At 52.9% G+C, this 14,862-nt stretch overlaps 1 protein-coding gene across 2 annotated transcripts; it reads right to left on the bottom strand.

Annotated features, from left to right (window-relative positions):
- Nucleotides 1–960: 960 nt before the first annotated feature.
- On the bottom strand, nt 961–14,505 carry LOC112653001 (angiotensin-converting enzyme-like protein Ace3). Of its 2 annotated transcripts, XM_025436744.3 has the most exons (15): nt 14,348–14,505; nt 14,113–14,249; nt 13,565–13,723; nt 13,199–13,286; nt 12,852–12,995; nt 11,863–12,054; nt 11,651–11,748; nt 11,400–11,572; nt 10,868–11,091; nt 10,600–10,744; nt 8,664–8,762; nt 8,078–8,200; nt 3,823–4,007; nt 2,864–3,288; nt 961–1,278 (listed from the first exon to the last, which is right to left on the bottom strand). In XM_025436744.3, the coding sequence occupies exons 1-14, from the start codon at nt 14,433–14,435 to the stop codon at nt 2,879–2,881; spliced, it is 2,265 nt and encodes a 754-aa protein (XP_025292529.1). In that variant the 5' UTR covers nt 14,436–14,505; the 3' UTR covers nt 961–1,278; nt 2,864–2,878. The 2 variants fall into 2 exon arrangements, with proteins under 2 accessions (XP_025292529.1, XP_025292528.1); XM_025436743.3 differs by having other exon boundaries at nt 10,600–11,091.
- Nucleotides 14,506–14,862: the final 357 nt, after the last annotated feature.

Here is a 14,862-nt window from a genome sequence, read left to right on the forward strand (position 1 = left end):
GCTCCTCTCAGGAGCTTCTTTCTGCTCATATCCCACTGGCCAGTGGCCTCAGCCCCTCTCCGACCCTCTCCGGCTACCGAAGGGCAGCCCAGACGTTGCCTGGCCGGGTCTTTTTAGGCGGGGGGTGGGGAGAGGAGGAGCAAGAGTTGTTAGAGCCCTCAGGTGGTCTTTTGCTGTTTCATTCAGGGTTAAACAACCCTTAATCCGCCCTTACCGCGTGCCCTCCAGCTGAATCCCAGTGCCCATGCAGAGCTCCTAAATGGCAAGCTCGGGGATCCCTGGGTGGCTCAGAGGTTTAGCGCCTGCCTTTGGCAGGGGGCGTGATCCTGGAGTCTCGGGATCAAGTCCCGCGTCGAGCTCCCTGCATGGAGCCTGCTTCTCCCCCTCTGCCTGTATCTCTGCCTCTCTCTCTCTCTCTATGTCTATCATGAATAAATTAAAAAAAAAAAAATGGCAAGCTCAACGCGGCCCTGGCCCTGGGAAAATGGGGTAGGAGTACATACGAAGGTGTACAAAAAATATACACAATAAGGTACTTTCTTCAGGGGCCTGAGAGGTTTTTTTGTTTTGTTTTGTTTGTTTTTGGTTTTGTTTTAGCATATAGGCACTGCTTAGGGGGAGAACAGATTGAAAACCACCTATTAGTGAGTGACCACTGAGAAAAGTGTCTGAGTACTGATTGAAAATGAATACACTAAAAGAGCAGATGGGAATGGGGTGAGGTTTATTGAAAGAGGCTTCTTAAAGAGGAGGATTATTATTCACTGAGCATCTCGGTGGTCTTGGAGCTTTGCAGAAGGTCCAATGAACAGTTTTGAGTCAGGCCTTGTAAGTCAAGCATTCAAATGGGGCATACACCTTAGGCAAAGGCCAGTGGTGGAATCAGGGCAAGTGGGCTAAGCTGGGGCCTGGGAGAGGTGAGGTTTGGACAAAAGAGAAATTGATAAAGACCCTCAGATGCCATTTTCAACATCTAGATTTAATTGATGGACAACGAAGTTCTTAAGCAGTTAGACACGAAGGAAATATTCCAGTGAAAGAAAATTTACAATGGCGGGTGGGGGAGAGAGGATGGACAAGGAGGCTCAGTGAGGTTTTTGCTGGAGTCCAGATGAGAGGCTTGGAGTCCCGGGCTGGGTGTGCCTTTGCCACGCAGAGCCACGATGCCTGATGGGGGCCTGGTTGGCCACTGTGGCTGGGGAATGGGAGGGCTGCAAGTGTGGCCTCCTAGGGGGGCAGAGTTGTCCTGGCTGCCCCTTGTTGGGGGCTGCAGACTGGCTGTGGATGAAAGGTGGGGCTGTTTCTCGTGGGCTCTGAGGAAGGACTTGGGCAGTAGGATACTCATTCATTCACTTTCTCATTCAAACATTTTCCAAGTCTCCACCACATTATCTGGAACTGTGCTACCTGAAGACAGTAATACAGGGACACAAGACCCTCTGGGTGTCTTGCCCTTACAGAGCTAACAGCTAGTAATGCAGATAAATGAGGACATTATAGCACAGTAAAGCAAAAGCAGTGACAGAGACATCAGTCAAGACTGCTGTGGAGCCTGTAGCTGGCTTGGCCTCAGTCAGAACTCAAGATGAAGACTTCTTGAAACGTGGGGCAGAGGTAGGGTCCATGGAGATCTCAGCCTGGTCCCTCTTATCCCCTGAACTCTTGACTGTTGGGTTCAGATCATTAATCTAGAGAGAGCCAGTCCTACCTTTTGACCACCCTCCCACCAACTCAACTGCAGCCTAGTGCCCCATCTCTGTGATTACTGGCTATGGTGCTTGTTGCCTCAAGACTCCCCTAATCTCTCACAGGCACTGATTTGCAGCCTCCCCAAGAGCTCCTTGGGGCCTGACTCCCAGACTCAAGGAGCCCACATATATTGGATGTGGCATCCCCATGGTGATAAGACCCAGGCTAGAAAGAAAGGGCTAGAAGGGGAAAGAGCAGAGGCTTTCTCTCTCTCTCTCTCTTCTCAAGTTTGTCCCTTCCCAAATGTCCTCTTACAGCTCTCTCCATCCTGTTTTTCCCTCCTCCACTGAGCCTGGAAAGGTGCTGTTTGCCCTGTGCTTGATTCCCAGGGCAACAGTCCAGGCAGCAGGTGTGTGTGTTGAACAAGGCCATCTCTGGAGCAGAGTGGCTAGAGATGAGCTTTGTTTAAATATTAAATAAGTCAATTATTAATCAAGCCTGGCTTGGTGCCCAGCTACCCACTGTCTCTATTTGGGAGGGCCTGGACTGGGGCAGGGAGGGCCGTGGGATAGTTTGTGAGGATACTTGCATCTCATGAAGCTGACAAGCAGCTTTTGGGGTTGGATTATGCAGCTCAACACAGAATAGGCCAGAGAATCAGCAGAAAGATGTGCTGGATAGCATATAGAGCACAGTACTTGTGAACTGGGCACCAGTGATGTGTACAGAATGTCCAGTTCTACATTTTATACAGGGACTGAAGCAGCGTCCTGTTTCTAGCCAGAAACCTTGGGCACTGCAGTCCTGGCCCAGCCCCACAGCTGGGCTCCTGAAGAAAACAAGACTGTGTGAAGAAGTCTGGGACATGAATTGGGGTAGGAGATGGATTGGAGGGAGACAATCACTGGGTCACTAAAACCATGGTTCCTGAGCCCTCCCTAGGGGAAGGAGGTTGGTCTGGCATCCAAGGTACACATGGAATCACACAGAGTCAGTAGCTGGTGCACATGGCTTCACATACATCAGTTCCATACACACAATTACAAACCCCCATGTACCCAGATCTTCCACAATTGCACCCACTGCAGTTAGACACTATGCATGCAAGTTGTCCCCTCTCCAGCGCTCTAGTCCTCTCTGCATTGGTCACCCTCCTCTTGCCCTCCAGCCTCACCAGTCATACGGGTGTCTAGTCCCAGCTCCACCATTCAGCTCTCATCCACGGAGGCTTCTTGTAGTGCTGCATGAAAACCCGAATGGTCAGGCTGATTGAGCACAGCATCAGGATGAGGCAGAGGCTTAGCAGGATCCACTGTCTTTTGGCAACTAGACGGGGGTCCATGGCTATGCCCAGGAAGTAGGCCTTGGGCTGTGTCTCAGGTGCGCTGGTATCTCGGGAACCGCTGGCCTGGGCTTCCGTGGCCGGAGCATTGGTTGCCTGAGGCAGTGACTTTTTTTCCAGGAAGTATAGCCTGTAGGCCAGCAGTAGCGCTGCCAGGAACATGATAAAGCTGAGAGCCAGCAGCACCCACTGCCCATATTTGGCCTGGTCAGGGTCCAGCTCTAGATTCAGAAATGCCACCTTCTCTGTGTCTTTTTCTGTAGAAGACATGGGAGTCTTACAGAACAGATAAAATGAGGAAGGGAGCCCTGGGGTGTCCCCTGGAAGTCAGAGTACCTGACTGCCACTGGCCTCCTCCCTCAGCCTCAGGCACCTACCTTCCAAGGCATAGGTGAGGTCATTGCCCTGGAAGGAGAGTGAGAAAGAGGAGTAGAAGGGAGAGGAGGGGGAGATGGGCATAGCTAGCGCTCCATCCCCATGGTGCCCAGTGGTGGCTCCGTGCAAGGTTCAGGAGAAAAGAAGCCCACTCTGTGCTCAGATGCCAACCTGGCACTCTAACTGAATGCTGTGCAAGGAAGCAACTGAGCCAGTGGCTAGGCCATGGGCCGTGGTCTTGCCAAGGCTGCATCAGGTGCAGATTGGGTCACGTAGGAACAATGCTGTTGTTTGTTGGAGCCAGGTCATAGACAGACTAAGGGTTAAGGCTGGATTGGGGTGGGGACTGGCACAGGGCAGGCTAGGGTAGGGCTTGCGGCTATACCAGAGCTGGCGTCAGGGTCAGATTATCAAACCTTCAAAGGTACAGCTGAAGTCTGGCCAGCCCAAGATCTCCCCCTGCCGCACATTCTCGGTGACCAGCCAGTTCAGCAGGGGCTTGAAGTAGGTCATGAGGGCCTTTGTAGACATTTGGGTCTGCCCAGTTATCTTCTGCAGGACTTCTGGCCAGGGCTTGCTTGAACCCAGCTTTAGGACATCCCTGGGAGAGTGGATACAGCTGTGAGGCTGTGTGGGAGCATCAGCTGGTGTTGCTGAGATTCCCTCAGTGTGCCCAACCCTGCCCTATGGCTCAGGGCATGATCCTGGAGTTCCAGGATCGAGTCCCACATTGGGCTCCCTGCATGGAGCCTGCCTCTCCCTCTGCCTGTATCTCTGCCTCTCTGAGTCTCTCATGAATAAATAAATAAAAAATCTTAAAAAAAAAAAAAGATTCTAGAGAAGTTCAGGAGAAAAGACATCTTCCCATAGAGCGCAGTGCAGTGGATAAAATCACAAGCTCTGAAATGAGACTGACCTGGGTTCGAATCCTGTGGGGCCTCAGGCAAGTGACTTAACCTATCTGAGTCTCAGTTTTCATATTCGTAAAATGGAGATAACAGCACTACTTCCTCGGACAGGCATGATGATTAAATAGACACAATGCTGGGATCATAGTAGGCAGGCAATAAATGTTAGCTGCTTGTTATTGTTATTGCCACTGTGATGATTATTATTCTCCTGGACTCAGATAGGTATAAAGTCTTGAGGCGCTGTTTCCCATAAGGTGCTCTGTGTCAGTAGGGGAGGAGCCACTCCCTTCTGGTCTCACAGGGAGCGTTTGAGAGGATTAGGGAGATCGAGAGCGTGGGATGTGTTCTGTGTACTGCCTGGAGCACTGCACAAATGTCAGCTGTGTCTCAAAGTACGCCAGTGTTTGGTGGCAAGGGGACCAGCCTGAGGTTTGGTGGGGGCACAGAATGTGCTGAAGCCAGGGCTCTGGGCTGCTCCCCACCAGGGCCCCCTATGGAGACAGTGGGGGGACATTCGTTGATCCTTCTTAATCTGTATCCCCATCTAACCAGGAAAGAGATGGGCTCTAGAGACCCACAAGTCAGACCATGGAGTCTAGACAAACAGGAACAGCTTCAAGATTCAGCAGTGCTACTTATGGGCCTATAACCTCAGGCCATCAACTCATCCCCTCTTAACCTCAGTTTCTCTATCAGTAAAATGGGCCCTATTAATATCCGCCTTTCACTGTGGTGCAGATCAAGCCACATGTTGGTGGTGAAAGAGGGCTTTGTAGCACGCACATATTTGCATGCATCGCTTCATAACCAGAAGAGAAAGATTGACGGGGAAACTAAAATTTAGTGGACCCTTGACAGAAACCATGAGAGATATACATAGTTAAGATCCTAGAGAGGGACACCTGGGTGGCCCAGTGGTTGAGTGTCTGCCTTCAGCTCAGGGCGTGATCCTGGAGTTCCGGGATCAGGTCCCACATCGGGCTCCCTGCATGGAGCCTGCCTCTCCCTCTGCCTGTATCTCTGCCTGTCTCTCTGGGTCTCTCATAAATAAATAAATAAATAAATAAATAAATAAATCTTTTAAAGAAAGATCCTAGAGAAGTGCAGGAGAAAAGTTATCAAGACTAAAAGAAAAACAAAACAAAATCTCACAACTAACTGCAGGTAAGAGGATTTTATCAGATACTAGGTCCTGGGGGCAAGGAAGGATCTGATGGGGGATGAAATTTTCAACCATTGGAAATCTACCTATTTGGAAACAGTCCTTCAGGCTCGGTGGGACAAGAGGTTTGACTAAAGCCCAGCTCACAGCCAATGTGGCCAGCATGCAAGACTGGCAAAGGTGGCAACTGGTCACTTCCTGGAACCCTCAGCTCCAAGATGCCAGCAACGGGCCCCATGGACAAGGTCAGGCCTACCATGGCTGGCCAGACGAGCCAAGGGCTTTGGGAACTTGGACCAAGTCCACCTCAACTCTCCATTCCCAGAAGAACCAATCCAGAGCAATCACATATAGGAAGATGAGTCAAATTCTAAGATATATTAGGTAAAAGAGCAGCCAAGAATCTTGCCCTACCTCTTCTCCTCCACAAGTACTCATTCCCCCCCCCCCCACACACAACCTATATTCCACTCTGCTGCTGTCTCACTTCCCCAAATCTCACGACATCCCCCTTTCTCAGAGCCCTCTCCTTTGCCCTCTGCCCAGAAGATATCGAGATAGCATTCAAAGTCCTAAATGTGGAACTTGGGGTCTTCCCTGGAATCCAGGGGTTTGATGTCAATGTGTGAGGATGGATGAGCAATGACCAGTGATGACTCGCAGGGCCTCTACATGCCTTGGTGCCAAGTCAGATCCTGTGAGCCTTGTGTGGCCTGGTTTGGTGGGGTGGTGGTAGGAGAGGGGAAAGTGAGGATGACCGAGGTCAAATGTCCCACCAATCAAGTGGTGAAGGCTCAGCATTAAAAGTGAGTTGATGTGTAGAAAACATGTCTGCTATTTCTTGCACGCCTGCTTTGGGGGACAGAGATCCCTCCTTGGTCGCCTGACATGACCTCTTCACCCTCTGCATGTTCACCAAAGCCCTTTCCTACTGCACCTGCTCCTTTCTTGTATTATGGTATTGATTTATCCTGTGGCCCATTGCCCCCTGCTGGACACAGGGTAGGCTGATTGGCATGTGCACAAGTGAATATTTGCTGAATGAATAAATGATGGGCAGCTAGAGACACGAATGCAGAGAGCAGAAAGGCCGCTCATGTTCCACACATTCAGGAAAGCTCAAACATGGACAGTTGGCTACAATAAACCCCCGTAGTGTGAAAAGATGGAAAAGCGAACAGACTAGGTTGATAATCAGCATGCGAGGTGCAGCCCTCCCTGGGAGCAAAGCCAGGGAGGGGATCAGTCCTGCAACTCCATCTGGCCTAGTGGTTACTGACAAACTGCGTGGTGGAATCACAAATATGCTCATTAAATTCACAAAGGATACCAAATGATGCGGCTATATTAATCCTCTGGGATAGAGGAGTAAAACTCAAGATGACCTTGACCAATTAGGGCAATGGATCTACTGAAATGGGCTGAAAATTAGTGAGGAAAAGACCATGTCAGTGGTTGGAGCACTGATTTTAGAGCCAGCAGACCTAGACCTGCTAGGTCTAGCTGCTCTAGACCGAGATCTAGAGACTTAGATCTAACCTCGGACCAGACCTGTATCCCTTGATTAGTGGAGGCAATAGCATGGATGAGAATGTGTTCTACAGTCCATTTGAGGCTCAAAGTCTGATTTTGCATTTGCTAGATGAGTGATGTGCAATCACATTATTTCTCTTAGCTTTAGCTTCATTATTTATGAAATGTGGCTAATCATATCCACTTTGCACGTTATAAGCTGCTAACGTGAGACCTTGTAAGAGTGCTCCTGAGAGAGCCTAGCCTCTACTAGCAAATGCTTCCCACCATCGGGTCAGCCTCCCACCCTTCCATGTTTGCTTCAGGACCAAAACCAACCCCACAGAGGCAGGAACGGAAAGGATGGCTGGAGGCAAAGTGCAGGAAAAAAGATTGGGGGTAGGGAGTCGAAGTGGACTACATGCTGACCAGAGCACCCTGAGGTTGGTGTGAAAGCAACTGGATCAGCCTGGGAGCTGGATGCAGGCACCTCCAAGAAGAGGTGGGAAAAGCAGTATGCACCCAAGGGTGCATCAGATGCTGCTAAGGGTAGGCAAACACCTTGAGAGGAAAGGATGAAGGGATTCAGATGAAAGTCTGAAGGCTGAGGCAGGATTCCAGCAGTGGCTTCCCACCTGGGATAGTCTGATTTATTGGTATGTGTGAGTGTGAGTCTGTGCATGTGGGTGCATATGTACACACGTGTGTGTATGTGTGGTGGTGACTGTGTGAAGTTTGCATGTGAGTGTGTGCATGTATGTGGGTGTGAGAATGACTCTGTGTATGTGTGTGTGTGAGAGACAGAGAGAGAGAGAGAGAGAGAGAGAGAGAGACAGAGAGAGAGAGAGAGGGCAGGAGGGGCTAAGCCATTTCTCTTGACCATAAAGGGGCTACACAAAAGGAAATGGACTCCAATTACTGTAGGAGAGACTGCAGTATGACACAAAGACAAACTTCCACCAAATTATAAGGTCAATGAGGCTTGCTCAGGGTGCCTAGAGTGGCTTAGGGAGGAGAGGGGGCCAGGGACAGGCTTCCAGCCAGCGGCAGAAGAGTTAAGAACAAGTAAGGAAGGAGAGCACTCACTCCAGGAGCTTCCCAGCCTTCTTGGAGTTATAGATGTCACACCGGTGCAGTGGCCCTATATGGCCTGAGGCCTTGCACAAAGACTCGTGGAACTGGAACTGGAGCACGAGGCTGAGGAAGTACCTGGGTAGAGAAATGTGAGGGCAGGCTGGGGAGCTGGTGTCAGGAGTGGGAAGCCCAGAGCCATTTGGAGCCTGGCAACTCCCACATGCAGTTGTCCGAGGGCTCCGCTAGGGCCCAGTCTTGCTGGGCAGAGGCTCCTCTGGCAAGGTCCCACATTAGCCTGGCCTGAGAATACTGCAGGGGCTCTCCTTCTTAGCCTTGCCTCCTCCTCTCCTGCCCTCCTCTTGGACAGCAGGGGTGCTTTAGAATATTCCCAACATCTCAGCCCTCCATGTGGGACCTGATCTAAAAGCCCAAATTATCCCAGGGTGTGGCCCTCAGGAGGCTCTTCAATCCAATGGAAGAGATGGGGGAGGGGAGACAGGGAGACCTTTGGATCTAGGGCCTTCCTGGAAATCCTCAGCCTGATTCCTAGGCCTCCAACTCCCAGAGCTGGTTCTGCTGGCAGGGCCCAGACTGTTACCGTAGGTAGGGCACACTGGCAGAGATGTGGAACTTGGCACCAGGATCAAAGTCCTCCTCTGTTCGAGGGATGGGGGGGCACAGGCCCTGGTACTTCAACCTGCCAGTGAGAATAGGATGCTAGTACCACCCAGCTGGGTTCTCAGAGCCTTACCCTTCGACATATTTGCACAGCCATCAAAACTGGACTCAGTGGGCACAGGACACTTAATGCATTTTTAGAGATTAAATGAGTTGAAAACACATGGGATTGGGAATCAGAATCAAATAATAACAGTAGTTAACACTGACTTCCTCTGTGGAGGAACCATGTTAAGACACTGACAGCCTTGGTTCTCAGGACATGGGAGGGAAGGGGCTGGGCAAGGTCTTGCTTCTAATGCTAACAATGGAGATGGTTACAGACCAATCAACAAGGTCGTGGCATCTGGCAAGAAGGGCCAAGGAGAAACAGAATAGCATCTCTGTGGCATAGCACTGTTATTATTCCCATTTTACGGATGAGGAGACCAAAGTTTAGAGGTCAGGGAACTGGTGGGAGGTCGTAGAACTAGTCACTGGCAGATCATATTAACTTTCAAGTTCAGGTCTGGCTTTGTACTTCTGTGCTGTGTGACTGTGCAAAAGTTAATGATTGTCACTGATCCCTGTTGCAAAATGTTGTCTGTAAATGGGATAAAATTTTGGGGAAGGAGACAAAGCCTATGAAAGGTTCTCATCGTTTGATTGTTGGTGCACTGGTTGCCTCCAAGCCATTCTCTGGGGCTGCCAGACAGTCAGAAGGTGGCTCCCAGTTGATAGAGCCTTTCTTGTTCAGGTCCAGGAAGTTGCCACCTCTGTCCCTTAGGCCCTGGCTTCCATCATTGATAGTGGTGGGTGCCATTGACCCTGGGAGAAAAGGGGCCCCTGCAGGTACCCCAGATGGCTGGTAAGGTTGCACTTAGAAGGGTACAAAGTCAAGACTCTGCCAACTTCACTAGTGAGGACTGGACTTGAATTTGGGGTTCAGGGTAGGAGAATAAGTGGATAGAGAAAGGAGCACCCAGCTTTGCCACCCTGGGTTGCTGTGTGACCATGGGCTGGTCACACATTCTTCTTCTGTGAATGACCACGGGATGTTGCACAGGTTCAAAGAAATGTAAAGGCCTCGTGCAGAGCTCGCAGCCCCTTCACAGCCACTCTAGACCATGCTGTGACTGGAACAGGTCAATCTGAGTGAGGCCTGGTGGAGGTGGAACGCCCTGGCCATGGGCACTCATTATCCCATCAGACCGCCAGTGGTTGGTAAGGAAATGCAACACGGATGCCCCTCACTCAAGAGTGGTGCTCCCTGACTGCTGGTGGGCTCTTTTGGCAGCCAGTTCTCACCTTGGACATGCCTGAGGTTGCTAAACCAGAGGCAGTTGTGCATGTGTGTTGGGGCAGCAGGAAAAGGGGCGGTGGGCCTGCCTCTCTCCCATGGGGACTCCCTATGGAAGGGAAAGAGCTCAGCCGCCATGCTCCTGCTAGCCCCACTAAGAAGGGAATAGGAAGGGAGAGGAGGAGCAAGTGGGCCTCCCTAGTGGTCAATGGAAGAGCCCAGGTGCACCCTCATGTGAGCTTCCCAGCCACCCAGGAGCAGACAGGGCCACTTCTAGGGACCCTAGAGAGGTGAAGAGGTCTGCTCAGTGCTGGTGCCAGATGCAGCGTGAGGCCTCATAATTGCCCATGCTGGCCCTATCCACTGTAGTACAGACGCTTTTATCTGGTGACAGCAAACAGCCAACACTACCCCTGATGGTCCCCAAGTGCCACCAGCGTGGCACACCTAACACTGCCCTCCAAGGAGAGGCAACAGCTTCCTACAGCAAATGGGCAGTGTCCTTAAAGCTGCCCGGAAAGCCTCACCCACCAGGGGTGGGAGGGGGCGGAGAGGCCCGGGCAGCCGTCCTCCCCACCTGAGGTTCCACCACTCCTGGTTGTAGACATTCTTCTGGATGGTGCCATCAAAGACCTTCCAGCGGAACAGGTCCATCAGGTAGGAGAAAGGGATGAAGGCAATCTTCTCCAGGGCAACGCTCATCAGGAAATTGACCTCCTCCTCTGGGGAAGGTGGGGCAGTCAGGGGGTGGCTCCTGGCTCTCCCTCCCTTTAGGTTTGCCCAGAGGGCCGGAGCTGCAGCCTCAGGCTTGGTTGCCCTGCTACGGTCCTCTTGGTTCCCGTCACCTGAGTCTTGGTGCTGGTGACTGAGAAGGCCTCTGTTGAGCAGGTGCTTGTGGGAGGAGGCTGAGAGGGTGATCACTGACCCCACGGCCTCTTCAAAGGCTGGGTTGGCGCCTGCGCGGAAGATCACAGAGAGGTTCCTGTACTGCAGGAAGTACTGGATATGGCCCATCTGGTGGAAGATGGAGAGCAGGTCTTCTACGGTCACCTCGGTGCACTTCTTTATCCTAGGGTTAAAGGGCAGGGGTCAAGGAGCATGGGGAGGCCCTGGGAGAAGGGGAGGTCTCTCCATTTGGACTCCATTAAGGGACTGGGGTAGTTGGGCTGGAGACCACCGAGGCCTTGGGTGCTGTCCCTTCTCACTCCAGGTCCCCTTCACCCACGTGCCAGCTTGCATCCCCCTCTGCTGCCTGGCTCCAGCCCTGCTCACACCCCTCCTCACACACCTCCCAAGACAGGCAGACAGAGGGAAAGCGGATGGAGTGGAAGAAGAGTGAGAGTGGGGCAGGAGAGTGGTGCTGGCGCAGGGTGAGACCTGAAGTCCCTGCCATTGTAAAAGTCCCAGGCAGAGGCATGGCATTCCACCTCCCGCCCGTCGGCTGGCCTTTCCATCATCGAGTTTTTCCAGAAGCTGGGAGGGGTAGAAAGCATCCCCAGGGAGGTGAAGAACTTTTCAGCCTCTTCGAACATTTTTGAGGGCTTCCAGTGCTGTGGGGAAGAGTGGGTACATGGGGCTGTGCCCGGGGGTGCAGAACAGGCAGGGGCAGATGGAGGCAGTATACTAACCTGGCTTTTCATGATCTTTGTGATATCCTCAGGGGGTTTCTTTGGGAAGGGCAGGACCAGGTCTAAGATGTTGACCCAGGACTGAGCCCACATGTTCCCTGGAAGGAGAGTGGAGGGACTCAGGGGAGGCAGGAGACAGTTTCTCCCTTTACCAAGTGCCAGCTGGGAGGCCGACTCCGCCCAGCCCACCCTGCCACCAGCTGGGGCTTTACCCAGAAGGTGGGCAGGGATGGGCCCCCTTGGGTTGATGATCTTGGGCCCGTAGTGGCGATGTAAGGCCCGGCGCACGTAGGCGTGGAGGTTCAGGTAGAGTGGCTGCAGCTCCTGGTAAAGCTGCTCCAGATCGTCTTCTAGCGTTTCAGACTCATACTTGGACCGCCACAAGGCCCCCATGTCTTTGTAACCTAGGGCAGGAGAGAGGCACTCACCACCCACCCTCCCTTCAGTCCTGGCCTGGCAGGCAGGAGACGCAGGCACTTTCTGGGGGAAGGCACTTGACCTCCCTCCCCCTCAGGGTCTTCATCTGCCAAATGGGCAGCGTGTCTCCCAAGGTCACCGTTTCAGATTGGATGAGATCAGGGGTGGAAAAGCACTTAGCAAAGTACACCCTCGGTGCTCCTCACTGTGCCTGGTTGAATAGGACCCAGGTAAGGTCTGGGTCCTCATACCCACCTTGATCCCCACCCGTCCAAGCCCTAAGACCACTGGACTCCTTTCCAATCCTCCCAAAGACTGGCTCCTCCCATCGTGGGGCCTAGGAGGCTCTTTCACTTCTTGTCTGCCTTCTTTCAGGCCTTGGGGAAATGTCTAGAGGCCTCCCCTTCTCCTCTCTCAGCATTTGTCCAGAGATGTGCATTTGCACAAATCTTGTCTGTCAGACTGTAAGCCCTACCTAGGAGGGCAAGGCATCTTTTCTGTCTTTTCACTTATGTATCCTTAGAACCTCTCCAGGACCTGGGACACAGCAGGTGCTCAAGCAATGTTTGCAGACCAATGGTGAATGAGCCACCTTTGCTTCTCCCAGCTGCAGGGCTCAGGGTCCCCATCTCCAGGTCCTACTACTGCCTTGACTCCCTGCAGACTCTGCTTTGCCCTTCCACCAAGGCCTGTGCTGTGTGCTGTCTGCACAGGCTGGGCTGGATGGGTTGGTGGCAGGGGTTTGGGGGGTTTGGGGGTGGTGGTGGTAGTGTAAGGGCCTCACCGTTGAGGTTAGCAGCCTTGTTGCTGAGCTGCACATAGCGCTCAAAGGTGATACGGAGCTGACGACCCACAGCATCCCGCCAGCCCTGCCAGGCCCACAGCAACTCCTTCTGGTCGCGGGAGGTAGCCATGACTTCTTGGAGGTCTGTGCCCAGAAAAGCCAAAGTAGGACCCACCCACTTCTGCTTGTCTTCTGCCCTCACCTGCCTAAAGCAGCCCCCCTACCCCCACTCTCCAACAAGTGAGTGCGGTTGGGGCAGGGAGGCAATGGGAGTCGGGGTAGGCTCGTGGACAGGGCTGCTGCCAGAGACTTTGCAGTTGGACAGGGGACTGGGCTTGGGTGCTCACCAGGCTCCAGGGGCATGCAGGGTCCCTCATTCAGGCACACCTGGGCCATGCTGTATGTCGTCTCCATGTAGGCCAGAAGCTGATTGTACTGCGGGAGCAGGTGTCACCTAGGGCAGGCCTGTGCCCTGGGGCCCACCCCCAGTGCTAGCCCCACCAGCTGGGAGGGGTAGGCCTGAGGCAGCTTCCCACCAGCCTCTGCTCCTCTCCTCCCCCAGAGGAAGCTCTGGCCCTGCCTGCCAACCTCCCTCTGCCCAGACACCTCTGCTTCTCGCCCGGCCAGCCCGGCCAGCCCGGCCAGCCCGGCCAGCCCACCCACCCCTGGGGTGGGGAGCATGTGCCTGGAGACCTGGGGGCTCCGTCCATCACCTCCTGGAGCTCGTCCTGGGGCAGGGCCGCCTTGTCTATGTTCAGCAGCTTACTCAGCAGGCGCTTCACATCCGGGTCCTGGAACCTGGAGGTCTTAAACAGGCGGGCCTGGGTGCCAAAGTACAGCATGTGCTTGGATCTCTCTGAGTCCTTGTGCAGCTGGAATGAGGGTCGCCGTACTTACCATGTGAACGTGGTGGAGGGAGAAAGGGCCCACATCGAGCTCCAGAGTCACGCCCCCCCCCCCAAAAGCATCCTCTGAGGGTTCAGAATCACTGAAGATTTGCTACAAGAAGGGAAGGAGTCTGGGTCCTTAAAAGCAAGGAGATGATATTTATGAGGGGAAAGAAACAAGAGATTCTTGCTCAGAGAGCTTTGGGGGCCACCAAGAGGCCCAGAGCTTGCAGCCTGCTTTTACATGTCCTTTAGGGATTCCCTCTTTCCTCTAGGTCTGGACAGGGGCAGAAGATGTGGATCCCGCCCCCCCCCCCCCCCCGATCCTCGAGAAGAGCAAGGAAGAAGGGGCTGGAATTGAAGTGGTACCACACCATCTCCTCCCGATTTTTCTTGGTGATGTTGGTGACATAGTTCCAGGTGGCCTCCATGAACTGGCTCCACACAATTTGGGCAGTTTGGTCATAAAACTGCAGGAACGCCTTTGCCACGGTCTCATTGTAGAACCTGCCTGTGGAGAAGGAGGTGGACATAATGATGTCCCGGGAGGGGCCTGCCCCTGACTGGTCCCCTTTTCTGCTCCCATATTTCTTCAGGTCTCAGCCCCACCTAAGCTCTGATGACCTTGGTACTGAGCCATGGCAAGAGCTGCCCATAACAGAAGAGAACAAGTAGGAAAGGTCCATGGCAAGTCCATCTTGTGCCCATGACCAAGAGAACAGCTGAGCTGAGTGAGGCTATGGGCCAATCAAGGTCCAGCTCCATATTGTGACATCAGGGGCTGAAGGCTTAGCCATGGAATGTCAGAACTGGAAAACCCCCACCCACCTTCTGGTCCAGCTGTTCCCATTTTACAGGTGAGGAGACTGAGGTCAAGTCATGTGACTGGGTTCACACAGCTAGATAGTCACAGAACCAAGGAGAGAACCAGTGCTCTTAACTTTTAAGCCAAAGCTTCTTCTAGTCTATTTGGTCACCTTTCCTTGGTGACCACCCTTGGACCTTGGCCAGGGATTGAGGAGACCCTCGCCCTCCACAGGCTGGTCTCTGAGAAGGTGATGATGATAGGATGATAGATGAATGGATGAGTGGATGGATAGATGTATGGAAGTGACATCTCTGGG

This window comes from Canis lupus, chromosome 9 (assembly GCF_003254725.2).
Source record: "Canis lupus dingo isolate Sandy chromosome 9, ASM325472v2, whole genome shotgun sequence".
In the NCBI taxonomy this organism is placed as follows: Eukaryota; Metazoa; Chordata; class Mammalia; order Carnivora; family Canidae; genus Canis; species Canis lupus.